The 13,564-nt window shown below is 48.1% G+C and overlaps 1 protein-coding gene across 1 annotated transcript in view; it reads right to left on the bottom strand.

Moving 5' to 3' along the window:
- The window catches only part of LOC140403440 (paired box protein Pax-2-like), a 322,556-nt gene that overhangs the window by 44,821 nt on the left and 264,171 nt on the right, over positions 1-13,564 (bottom strand). The window contains 1 exon segment of the mRNA XM_072491353.1: positions 7,423-7,549. Within this exon segment, the coding sequence (XP_072347454.1) occupies positions 7,423-7,549 (127 nt within the window).

Raw genomic sequence — 13,564 nt, 5'->3', positions numbered from 1 at the left:
AAACACCCACAACAGGCGATTCCAGCCTTTATTCCTTGTTTTGTGTTGAGTTGGCTGATATTAGCCAAGGCAGATCTGAGGCAGAACTATTTGGCCTCAGTGCCCCTGGCTGCCCTGCCTTGACCACTATCCAGTGCTTCTTGATATCATAGAATCACGGAACTTACAGTGCAGAAGGAGCCCCATCAAGTCTGCACAGGCCCTTGGAAAGAGCATCCTGCTTAAGCCCACGCCCGACCCTATCCCCGTAACCCCACCTAACCTTGTGGACACTAAGGGGCAATTGATTACGGCCAATCCACCTAACCTGCACATCTGTGGACTGTGGGAGGAAACCGGAGCACCCGGAGGAAACCCACGCAGACACGGGGAGAACGTGCAAACTCCACACAGACAGTCACCCAAGCCGGAATTGAACCCAGGTCCCTGGCACTGTGAGACAGCGGTGCTAACCACTGTGCCGCCCTGCCGCCCCTATGTCGGTGCTGAGTAAATAAGGAGCTGGGTTGGCTGTGATAGAACATAGAACATAGAACATACAGTACAGAAGGAGGCCATTTGGCCCATCGAGTCTGCACCGACCCAGTTAAGCCCTCACTTCCACCCTATCCCCATAACCCAATAACCCCTCCTATGATGATGCATATTAACAATGTAAATGGATGGAATGTAACCCTCGACCTTCAAAAACAACTGGGAGAGAATTTGCTTCATAAATTAATCTGCTTGAAGTTCCTTGTTATTTGGAAAGAAAGGTTTGCATTGATAAATGTAAAAAAAAAGTGCTTTACCAACAATAAAATACTTTTCAAAATATAGTCACCTGTTGTAATGTTGGAAACCTGCAGTTCATTTGCACAAAGGAAGTTCCCAAAATGTGGTCATAACTCCAGGTACTCTGTTTATTGTAATTAGTGTTAGTTACAGGGATAAATGCGTACCTGTGCCATCACCAAGATCACCTACGCCCATCTTGATATCATCACCCAAACCTGACCTGCCTCATCTCACCTGCTGCTGCCCTTACCCATGCCAGTGTCACCACTACCTTTCACTATTCCAGTTGATTTACCGTAGCGATCATCTGTACCGATCTTTTAACTTCCACATTCTACAAACTTGAGCCTATCCAAAGTCTACTGTCCGTATTCCGACTCACAACAAATCCCAGAAACCCAAACCGCACCCCCCCCCCCTCCCCCGTTGCTCACAGGCTGACTCTGGCTCCGAGACTGGCAACATCGTAACAGCCTCCCCGAACAGGCGCCGGAATGTGGCGACTAGGGGCTTTTCACAGTAACTTCATTTGAAGCCTACTTGTGACAATAAGCGATTTTAATTTCATTTCCATTCTCACCCTTGATTTCAAAGGCTGCCGCGATCGCACCCATCCCTTACACCTGTAAGGAGGCCTGTTTAGCTCAGTTGGATGGACAGCTGGTTCGCGATGGGGAGCGACACCAACAGCGTGGGTTCAATTCCCGTAGCGGCTGAGGTTATTCATGAAGACCCCGCCTTCTCAACCTTTTCCCTTGCCTGAGGTATGGTGACCCTCAGGTTAAATCACCACCAGTCAGCTCCCCCCCACCCCCCTCAAAGGGGAAAGCAGTATTTGGTCATCTGGGACTATGGAGACTTTACCTATCCCTGTAACCTCCTCCAATCCAACTCTGTGATTGCTGTGATCCTCCAATTATGCGCATTCTAATTGAAATTACTCCATTGTTTCCGGCTGTGCTTGTAAATGTCTGTGCCTCGAGCTCGGGAGTTCCCACTCTCAGTCTTCTCACCTCTCAACCGTTCCTTCTTTCAGGACGTCCTTAAAACTTACACCTTTGAAGAAACTTTCGATCAGCTGTCCTCATATCTCCTCATAGAATTTACAGTGCAGAAGGAGGCCATTCGGCCCATCAAGTCTGCACCGGCTCTTGGAAAGAGCACCCTACCCAAGGTCCACACCTCCACCCTATCCCCATAACCCAGTAACCCCACCCAACACTAAGGGCAATTTTGGACACTAAGGGCAATTTAGCACGGCCAATCCACCTAACCTGCACATCTTTGGACTGTGGGAGGAAACCGGAGCACCCGGAGGAAACCCACGCAGACACGTGGAGATCGTGCAGACTCCGCACAGACAGTGACCCAAGCCGGGAATCGAACCTGGGACCCTGGAGCTGTGACGCAATTGTGCTAACCACTGTGCTACCGTCCTGTCGTGGTTCAATGTCAAATTTTGTTTGCTAATGCTTTGTGGCACATTTTGGGACTTTTTAGCACATTGAAGGTGCTATGTAAATACCAAGTGTTGTTGGTGGCCGGGATGTAGGGGAAAATCCCCCTGTGCCTTTTCAAAATGGTGTCGTCGGACGCACCTCAGAGAGCACACAGGGCCTCCGTTGAGCGTCTCACCTGAGAACTGCACCTTTAGCCGTGCAGCAGTCCCTCAGCACTGTACTGGAGTGTCAACCAAATTGTGTGTTCTGGTCCCTGGGGTGTGACTCGAACCCACAACCTACTGGCTCAGAGGCAAGAGTCAACACACTGGGTGAGAGTTTACCAGTTACAGGCTGGGAGGCGGGCGCAGAAAATGGTGAGGGCAGGCGATGGCCTCATTGTCTTCCCCGCTCACTATTATTTTACCATCCAGCTAACTGTCAATGCACTCTTCCTATTCACTCGACCTTATATCTCACCACAGTCCGTCCAATCAACCAATGTTTCCATCCATCAACCTATCCAGCTCTCCATCCACCCTTTCACTTACCACCCATCAGCCCGGTAGCAGAGTGGTTAGCACAGTTGCTTCACAGTTCCAGGGTCTAACATTCGATTCCCGGTTTGGCTCACTGTCTGTGCGGAGTCTGCACGTTCTCCCCGTGTCTGCGTGGGTTTCTTCCGGGTGCTCCGGTTTTCTCCCACAATCCGAAAATGTGCTGGTTAGGTGGATTGGCCATGCTAGATTGCCCTTAGTGTCCAAAAAAGGTTCAGTGGGGTTACTGGGTTATGGGGTTAGGGTAGATACGTGGGCTTGAGTGGGGTGCTCTTTGTAAGGGCCGGTGCAGACTCGATGGGCCGAATCACCTCTTTCTGCACTGTAAATTCTATGAAATAGCCATCTATTCACACGACCGAGCACAATGAAGTAGGCGGCACGGTGGCACAGTGGTTAGCACCGCTGCCTCGCAGGGCCAGGGACCCGGGTTCAATTCAGGCCTCAGGTGACTGGCTGTGTGGAGTCTGCACTTTCTCCCCGTGTCTATATTTGCTCTGGGTTTTCTCCGGGTGCTCCGGTTTACCCCCACAGTCCAAAGGTGTGCAGGCTAGATGGATTGGCCATGCTACGTTGCCTCAGAGTGTCCAAAGGTTGATGTCAAGGACAGCCACTCTCACCTCTTGAGTTCAGCTCTTTTGTCCTTGACATCAAGGCACCTTTTGACTGAGTGGCACAAAGGAACCCCAGCAAAACTGGAGTCAATGGGAATCAAGGTACAACCTCAGCACTGTTCCAGTCACACTTGGCACAAAGGAAGATGGTTGTGGTGGTTGGAGGTCAATCATCTCAGCTCCAGGACATCACTGCTGGAGTTCCTCAGGGTAGTTTCCAAGGCCCAACCATCCTCAGCCATTTCATCAATTACCTTTCCTCCATCCTAAGGTCAGGAGTGAGGATGTTCGCTGATGTGCGCACAATGCTCAGCATCATTCACGACTCCTCCAATACTGAAGCAGTCCGTGTCCAAATGCAGCACGTCCTGGACAACATTCAGTCCTGAGCTGACAAGTGGCAAGTAACAATCGTGCCACACATGTGTCTGGCAATGGTCATCTCCAACAAGAGAGAATCTAACCATTGCCCTTTGACATTCAACGGCATTATTGTCACTGAATTCATCACTATCAACATCCTGGGGGCTACCATTAACCACAAATTGAACTAGACTAGCCATATAAATACTGTGGCTACATGAGCAGGTCAGTGGTTGAGAATTCTGCAGTGAGGAACTCACCTCCTGACTCCCCAAAGCCTGTCCACCATCTACAAGGCACAAGTCAGGAGTGTGATGGAATACTCTCCGCTTGCCTGGATGAGCGCAGCTCCAACAACACCCAAGAAGCTTGAAACCATCCAGGACAAAGCAGTCCGCTTGATTGGCACCCCGTGCCAAACATTCACCCTCTCCAACATTGATGCACAGTGGCAGCCGAGTGGAACAGTTACACTCCGTCAACTCCTAAAGCATCGTCCAGACAACGTCTTCCAAACCCACAACTTCTACCTAGAAGGACAAGGGCAGCAGACACATGGAAAGACCACCGCCTGCAAGATCCGCTCCAAGTCACTCACCACCCTGACTTGGAGCTATCTCCGTTCCTTCACTGCCGCTGTGTCAAATCCTGGAACTCCCTCCCTGACGGCACAGTAGGTGTACCTACACCTTAGGGACTGCAACGGTTCAAGAAGGCAGGTTACCACCACCTTCTGAAGGGCAATTAATGAAGGGTGGTGAGGGCTGGCATTGCAATGATGCCCGCATATTGTGAATAAATAAATGTCAAACACCACCACCATTTCCATTGTCCACTCCAACAGAATATCACGATTCATCCTCTCTCACGTTCACCAACTCAGCTGATTCAGTCACCATCTAATCACCTATCTATCGTTTCATCCATCCCTCCATTCGCCTTCCACCCACCCACACAAACCGCCCAAGCACTGACATTTCGAGCCAACGACCTCTATTAGAAGTCAAGTCACCGACCCATCTATCCACATATCCATCCTTCCATCCATCTCCCCTCTTATCCATCTATCCTTTCATCCACCCCACCATCGAAGGATAGTCCATGCGCATGTGGTCCCTTTGTTCAAAAAGGGGAGCAGAGACAACCCCGGCAACTATAGACCGGTGAGCCTCACGTCTGTAGTGGGTAAAGTCTTGGAGGGCATTATAAGAGACAAGATTTATAATCATCTAGATAGGAATAATATGATCAGGGATAGTCAGCATGGCTTTGTGAAGGGTAGGTCATGCCTCACAAACCTTATCGAGTTCTTTGAGAAGGTGACTGAACAGGTAGACGAGGGTAGAGCAGTTGATGTGGTGTATATGGATTTCAGCAAAGCGTTTGATAAGGTTCCCCACGGTAGGCTATTGCAGAAAATACGGAGGCTGGGGATTGAGGGTGATTTAGAGATGTGGATCAGAAATTGGCTAGCTGAAAGAAGACAGAGGGTGGTGGTTGATGGGAAATGTTCAGAATGGAGTTCTGTCACAAGTGGAGTACCACAAGGATCTGTTCTGGGGCCGTTGCTGTTTGTCATTTTTATCAATGACCTAGAGGAAGGCGCAGAAGGGTGGGTGAGTAAATTTGCAGACGATACTAAAGTCGGTGGTGTTGTCGATAGTGAGGAAGGAAGTAGCAGGTTACAGAGGGATATAGATAAGCTGCAGTGCTGGGCTGAGAGGTGGCAAATGGAGTTTAATGTAGAGAAGTGTGAGGTGATTCACTTTGGAAGGAAAAACAGGAATGTGGAATATGTGGCTAATGGAAAAGTTCTTGAAAGTGTGGATGAGCAGAGGGATCTAGGTGTCCATGTACATAGATCCCTGAAAGTTGCCACCCAGGTTGATAGGGTGGTGAAGAAGGCCTATGGAGTGTTGGCCTTTATTGGTAGAGGGATTGAGTTCCGGAGTCAGGAGGTCATGTTGCAGCTGTACAGAACTCTGGTACGGCCGCATTTGGAGTATTGCGTACAGTTCTGGTCACCGCATTATAGGAAGGACGTGGAGGCTTTGGAACGGGTGCAGAGGAGATTTACCAGGATGTTGCCTGGTATGGAGGGAAAATCTTATGAGGAAAGGCTGATGGACTTGAGGTTGTTTTCGTTAGAGAGAAGAAGGTTAAGAGGAGACTTAATAGAGGCATACAAAATGATCAGAGGGTTAGATAGGGTGGACAGTGAGAGCCTTCTCCCGCGGATGGAAATGGCTAGCACGAGGGGACATAGCCTTAAACTGAGGGGTAATAGATATAGGACAGAGGTCAGGGGTAGGTTCTTTACGCAAAGAGTAGTGAGGCCGTGGAATGCCCTACCTGCTACAGTAGTGAACTCGCCAACATTAAGGGCATTTAAAAGTTTATTGGATAAACATATGGATGATAATGGTATAGTGTAGGTTAGATGGCTTTTGTTTCGGTGCAACATCGTGGGCCGAAGGGCCTGTACTGCGCTGTATTGTTCTATGTTCTATCTGTTGTGAGTTCATTTGAATCTCATCTTAAAATAAAAATGCATCCATGCATGATGATACCATCGCCCAGGGATTTCATCACAAACTGAGAAGTGAACTATTAACCTCTGCTTTTTTTTTTGTAAAGGCCCCAGGGAGATCCCAATTCAAAAGCAGACAGGTGATTTGTGGGCAGCACGGTAGCATTGTGGATAGCACAAATGCTTCACAGCTCCAGGGTCCCAGGTTCGATTCCGGCTTGGGTCACTGTCTGTGCGGAGTCTGCACATCCTCCCCGTATGTGCGTGGGTTTCCTCCGGGTGCTCCGGTTTCCTCCCACAGTCCAAAGATGTGCAGGTTAGGTGGATTGGCCATGATAAATTGCCCATAGTGTCCAAAAATTGCCCTTAGTGTTGGGTGGGGTTACTGGGTTATGGGGTTAGGGTAGAGGTGTTGACCTTGGGTAGGGTGCTCTTTCCAAGAGCCGGTGCAGACTTGATGGGCCGAATGGCCTCCTTCTGCACTGTAAATTCTATGATTCTATGATGATTCTCCCATGAGGAAACCAAGAAATTCTCTTTGACGGACTTGCTGTTCCCAGAGGATCACTGCACCGGCCGCTTTGGTGTGTGCGATGTCAGTCCAGGTGCAGTGGAACTTGAAGTGTTGAAGGGCGGCACAGTGGCCCAGTGGGTTAGCACTGCTGCCTCACAGCGCCAGGGACCAGGGTTCGATTCCGACCTCGGGAGACTGTCTGTGCGGAGCTTGCACGTCCTCCCCGCGTCTGCGTGGGTTTCCTCCGGGTGCTCCGGTTTCCTCCCCCGGAAAAAAGATGTGCAGGTTAGGCTGATGGCCCTTAGTATCCAAAAGATTAGGTGGGGTTACAGGGATTTGGGGGGGAGGTAGGGTGCAGACTCAATGGGCCGAATGGCCTCCTTCTGCACTGTGGTGATTCTACGAATCGGTACATGCCTTAGCTTGCTCCTATCCCCGCAGATCATGGTGAAATGGATCACCAAATCTGTGACCACGAAGAAGACCATCCGTCCAACACAATAAGAATGGAATGTTTGCAACCAAAAACGACAATGCCCCTTCAGATGTTCCCGGTTACCTGACTCCCAAATGTTTTCTTTGCTGAACATTCAATGCTTTGTTATTATTAAGTTGGTAGACACTTTACCTGTCACAACAGGGTAGCTCTGGGGTCCTGAAACGTTGGTCCCAAGATCAGGAGTGGCAGCGGCTGTCAGGCTGCTCTTGACGTCTTCCAATCCAGAGGCCAGGGCCGAGAGGGAATACTCATTAGCCTGAGAGAAACACAAAAATAGGAAGACGTGACAAACTGGCAGGAGTTTGCTCTAGGATTCCTGGCAAGCGATTTCACAATTCACCCCCCCCCCCCCCCCCCCCCCCCTCCCCTCGTGTTCTCGGAGCAGGCTGACGGAGAGTGAACGTTCTTTCACAATCCATCAGCGCGACATAATTGTGGATCGGAGAGCGAGACGCAAACAGCAGAAACGGTGTTGAGTCTGCACTTTCTCCCCGTGTCTGCGAGGGTTTCCTCCGGGTGCTCCGGTTTCCTCCCACAGTCCAAAGATGGGCAGGTTAGGTGGATTGGCCATGATAAAATTGCCCCTTAATGTCCAACGGTGAAGTGAGGTTACGGGGATAGGAGCAAGTCTAGGTAGGGTGCTCTTTCAGAGGGTGGGCCGAATGGCCTCCTTGTGCACTGTCGGGAATCTATGAAACCTGAGAACGGGATAAAGGGGAGTAATAAATGTCTGAGAGTGAGATGCAGACATCATGGCCAGGATTCTCCGCCGCCGTGATTCTCCGTTATGCCGGAGCCCGGGGTTTTCCGACGGCGTGGGGCTGCCCCACAGTGGGAAACCCCATTGGCCGGCTGGCGTAACGGAGAATCCCGTCGGCCGGTCGGGGCAGAAATGTGGCACGGCGGGGCGGAGAATCCAGCCCAATATTTTAGAGGGCTATGGCGATGGGGCTGGAGAATGGGACCAGCTGGGTTGCTCTTTTGGGAGTCGGTGTGCACACGATGGGCCGAATGGCCTCCTTCTGTGCTGTAAATAACAAAACAAATAACTGACTCTAGAAAGGAGATACAGAGAGTAACAGAGACCAAGGAGTGCGATAGAGAAAATGACAGGCCAAGGTCTGCTTGTATTGGAAACCAGAATTGAGATATTTATTTGCTTGCCTTCAAAGCAGTGAGTTTTTTTTTGTCTCCACCTATTTCGTCCAAAAGAATTTGTCTGGGATTCTCCGATCTCGTTCGCCCCGCCACCGCTGCCAGCGAGAACGGAGAATTTGGCGCTCAGCGGGATCAAAGAATCCCGCCATCGTGAAACGGTCAGAGAATGGCGGCCTTCATCTCTGACAGTGCCGCACTCCCTCGTCACTGAACCGAAGTATCAGGCTGGGTTTTGGGCTCAAGTCAAGCGGGGACTTGAACTGCGGCGAGAGATTGGGGGGGGGGGGGGGGGGCGTCGAATCTCGATAACGCATCAAAGAGGCAGCCATCTGCTCCCGCCAACGACGAATGCCAGCAACATCGACGTTCTGATGTAAAACGGGATCTCAAAGAGAGAGAAAGTTGCCTGTGCAACTTCACAGGTCATTGTAACCGTCAAGTGTTCAGTTCAAGCGCATTGCTGTGCAGCACAGCAGGAACGTGGAGTGGTGGGTTAGGCCTTCACGTCTGGAGCCCAGGAACAACTGCAGGTCAGACTAATAGAATTAAAGCCTCCTTTGCCTAAAAGCATTCTAAATGTGTAGTCTCAGAATCCTCAATAGGAATTGAGTAAAATCAACATTCTGAGGGGCATGTGAGCCCTCCGTGGCCCAAATAGAAATAACATTTTTCGTTTTTCACTTCCCACTAGGATCACTCCAACTTGAAAAGTGAATCCACCACTTCATAGAATTTACAGTGCAGAAGGAGGCCATTCAGCCCATTGAGTCTGCAACGGCTCTTGGAAAGAGCACCTCACTTAAGCCCACACCTCCACCCGATCCCCGTAACCCAGTAACCCCACCTCACCTAAGGGCAATTTATCACGGCCAATTCACCTAACTCTAACATCTTTGGGCTGTGGGAGAAAACCGGAGCACCCGGAGGAAACCCACGCAGGCATGGGGAGAACGTGCAGACTCCGCACAGACAGTGACCCAAGCCGGGAATCGAACCTGGGACTCTGGAGCTGTGAAGCAACTGTGCTAACCACTGTGCTACCGCGTTGCCCACTTCCTGGTGTGTTAACCATACTGCAGTATACTGATCTTTGTTGGAGTAGGCCATCTGGCCCCTCGAGCCTGCTCCGCCATTCAATGAGATCACGGCTGATCTTTTGTGGACTCAGCTCCACTTTTCGGCCCGAACACCATAACCCTTAATCCCTTTATTCTTCAAAAAACTATCTATCTTTATCTTAAAAACATTTATTGAAGGAGCCTCAACTGCTTCACTGGGCAAGGAATTCCATAGATTCACAACCCTTTGGGTGAAGAAGTTCCTCCTAAACTCAGTCCTAAATCTACTTCCCCTTATTTTGAGGCTATGCCCCCTAGTTCTGCTTTTACCCGCCAGTGGAAACAACCTGCCCGCATCTATCCTATCTATTCCCTTCATAATTTTATATGTTTCTATAAGATCCCCCCCGCATCCTTCTAAATTCCAACGAGTACAGTCCCAGTCTACTCAACCTCTCCTCGTAATCCAACCCCTTCAGCTCTGGGATTAACCTAGTGAATCTCCTCTGCACACCCTCCAGCGCCAGTACGTACTTTCTCAGGTAAAAACTGAACACAATACTCCAGGTGTGGCCTCAATAACACCTTATACAATTGCAGCATAACCTCCCGAGTCTTAAACTCCATCCCTCTAGCAATAAAGGACAAAACTCCATTTGCCATCTTCATCACCTGTTGCACCTGTAAACCAACTTTTTGCGACTCATGCACTAGCACACCCATGTCTCTATGCACAGCAGCATGTTTTAATATTTTATCATTTAAATAAGAATCCCTTTTGCTGTTATTCCTACCAAAATGGATAACCTCACATCTGTCAACATTGAATTCCATCTGCCAGACCCTAGCCCATTCACTTAACCTATCCAAATCCCTCTGCAGACTTCCGGTATCCTCTGCACTTCTTGCTTTACCGCTCATCTTAGTGTCGCCTGCAAACTTGGACACATTGCACTTGGTCCCCAACTCCAAATCATCTATGTAAATTGTGAACAATTGTGGGCCCAACACTGATCCCCGAGGGACACCACTAGCTACTGATTGCCAACCAGAGAAACACCCATTAATCCCCACTCTTTGCTTTCTATTAATTAACCAATCCTCTATCCATGCTACTACTTTCCCCTTAATGCCATGCATCTTTATCTTATGCAGCAACCTTTTGTGTGGCACCTTGTCAAAAGCTTTCTGGAAATCCAGATATACCATTGGCTCCCCATTATCTACCGCACTGTTAATGTCCTCAAAAAATTCCACTAAATTAGTTAGGCACGACCTATGAACCCATGCTGCGTCTGCCCAATGGGACAATTTCCATCTAGATGCCTCACTATTTCTTCCTTGATGATAGATTCCAGCATCTTCCCTACTACCGAAGCTAAGCTAACTGGTCTATAATTACCCGCTTTCTGCCTACCTCCTTTTTTAAACAGTGGTGTCACATTTGCTAATTTCCAATCCATCGGGACCACCCCAGAGTCGAGTGAATTTTGGTAAATTATCACTAGTGCATTTGCAATTTCCCTAGCCATCTCTTTTAGCACTCTGGGATGCATTCCATCAGGGCCAGGAGACTTGTCTACCTTTAGCCCCATTAGCTTGCCCATCACGACTTCCTTAGCGATAACAATCTTCTCACGGTCCTCACCTGTCATAGCCTAATTTCCATCAGTCACTGGCATGTTATTTGTGTCTTCCACTGTAAAGACCGACCCAAAAAACTGTTCAGTTCCTCAGCCATTTCCTCATCTCCCATTATTAAATCTTCCTTCTCATCCTCGAAAGGACCATTATTCACCTTCGCCACTCTGTTTTGTTTTATATATTTGTAGAAACTTTTACTGTCTGTTTTTATATTCTGAGAAAGTTTACTCTCATAATCTATCTTACTCTTCTTTATAGCTTTTTTAGTAGCTTTCTGTTGCCCCCTAAAGATTTCCCATTCCTCTAGTCTCCCACTAATCTTTGCCACTTTGTATGCTTTTTCCTTCAATTTGATACTCTCCCTTATTTCCGAAGATATCCATGGTCGATTTTCCCTCTTTCTACCCTCCTTCCACTTTGTTGGTATAAACCTTTGCTGAGCACTGTGATAAATCGCTTGGAAGGTTCTCCACTGTTCCTCAACTGTTGCACCATAAAGTCTTTGCTCCCAGTCTACCTTGGCTAGCTCTTCTCTCATCCCATTGTAATCTCCTTTGTTTAAGCACAAAGCACTAGTGCTTGATTTTACCTTCTCACCCTCCATCTGTATTTTAAATTCCACCATATTGTGATCGCTCCTTCCGAGAGGGTCCCTAACTATGAGATCATTAATCAGTCCTGTCACATTACACAGGACCAGATCTAGGACTGCTTGTTCCCTTGTGGGTTCCATTACATACTGTTCTGGGAAATTATCATGGATACATTCTATGAAATCCTCCTCAATGCTGCCTTGACGGACCTGATTAAAGCAATCGACATGTGGATTAAATTCCCCCATGATAACTGCTGTACCATTTCTACATGCATCTGTTATTTCTTTGTTTATTGCCTGCCCCACCATAATGTTACTATTTGGTGGCCTATAGACCGCTCCTATCAGTGACTTTTTTGGCTTACTATTCCTGATTCCTGCAGAGGATACTGGAAGTCTGCAGAGGGATTTGGATAGGCTAAGTGAATGGGCTAGGGTCTGGCAGATGGAATACAATGTTGACAAATGTGAGGTTATCCATTTTGGTAGGAATAACAGCAAAAGGGATTATTATTTAAATGATAAAATATTAAAACATGCTGCTGTGCAGAGAGACCTGGGTGTGCTAATGCATGAGTCGCAGAAAGTTGGTTTTCAGGTGCAACAGGTGATTAAGAAGGCAAATGGAATTTTGTCCTTCATTGCTAGAGGGATGGAGTTTAAGACTAGGGAGGTTCTGCTGCAATTGTATAAGGTGTTAGTGAGGCCACACCTGGAGTATTGTGTTCAGTTTTGGTCTCCTTACTTGAGAAAGGACGTACTGGCACTGGAGGGTGTGCAGAGGAGATTCACTAGGTTAATCCCAGAGCTGAAGGGGTTGGATTACAAGGAGAGGTTGAGTAGGCTGGGACTGTACTCGTTGGAATTTAGAAGGATGAGGGGGGATTGTATAGAAACATATAAGATTATGAAGGGAATAGACAGGATATAGATGCGGGCAGGTTGTTTCCACTGGCGGGTGAAAGCAGAACTAGGGGGCATAGCCTCAAAATAAGGGGAAGTAGATTTAGGACTGAGTTTAGGAGGAACTTCTTCACCCAAAGGGTTGCGAATCTATGGAATTCCTTGCCCAGTGAAGCAGTAGAGGCTCCTTCATTAAATGTTTTTAAGATAAAGATAGATAGTTTTTTGAAGAATAAAGGGATTAAGGGTTATGGTGTTCGGGCCGGAAAGTGGAGCTGAGTCCACAAAAGATCAGCCATGATCTCATTGAATGGTGGAGCAGGCTCGAGGGGCCAGATGGCCTACTCCTGCTCCTAGTTCTTATGTTCTTATGTTTTTATGATTTCCACCCAAATCGATTCAACCTTATCCTCCATAGCACCGATGTGATCCCTTACTATTGCCCGGATGTCATCCTTAAATAACAGAGCTACACCACTTCCCTTACCATCCACTCTGTCCTTCCGTATAGTTTGATACCCTCAAATATTTAACTCCCAGTCGTGATCATCCTTTAACCATGTTAACTATGGCCACTCATGTCATTCACGATGGTTTGCGCCATCAACTCATTTACCTTATTCCAAATACTATGAGCATTCAGGTAAAGTACACTTATGTTGGCTTTTATACCTCTGTTTTGAATCTCAAAACCTCGATCAGTAACCTCTCGTAAGTTATTTTTCCTCTTAACTTTTCGCCTAATTTTCCTAGTCATTGAACCCATATCTTCATGTAACAACCTGCCGCGTCGCTTTCCATTTATGTTTTTACTTCTCGTTTTATTCCTTTTAGCATTACTGGGCCTATTCACTGAGCTCCCCTCAGTCACTGTACCTTGTACTGTCGCCATTTTTGATTTTTGATTTTGGCT

The sequence above is a fragment of the Scyliorhinus torazame genome, chromosome 28 (assembly GCF_047496885.1).
Source record: "Scyliorhinus torazame isolate Kashiwa2021f chromosome 28, sScyTor2.1, whole genome shotgun sequence".
NCBI lineage: Eukaryota > Metazoa > Chordata > Chondrichthyes > Carcharhiniformes > Scyliorhinidae > Scyliorhinus > Scyliorhinus torazame.
This window is presented reverse-complemented; position numbering and strand designations above follow the sequence as displayed.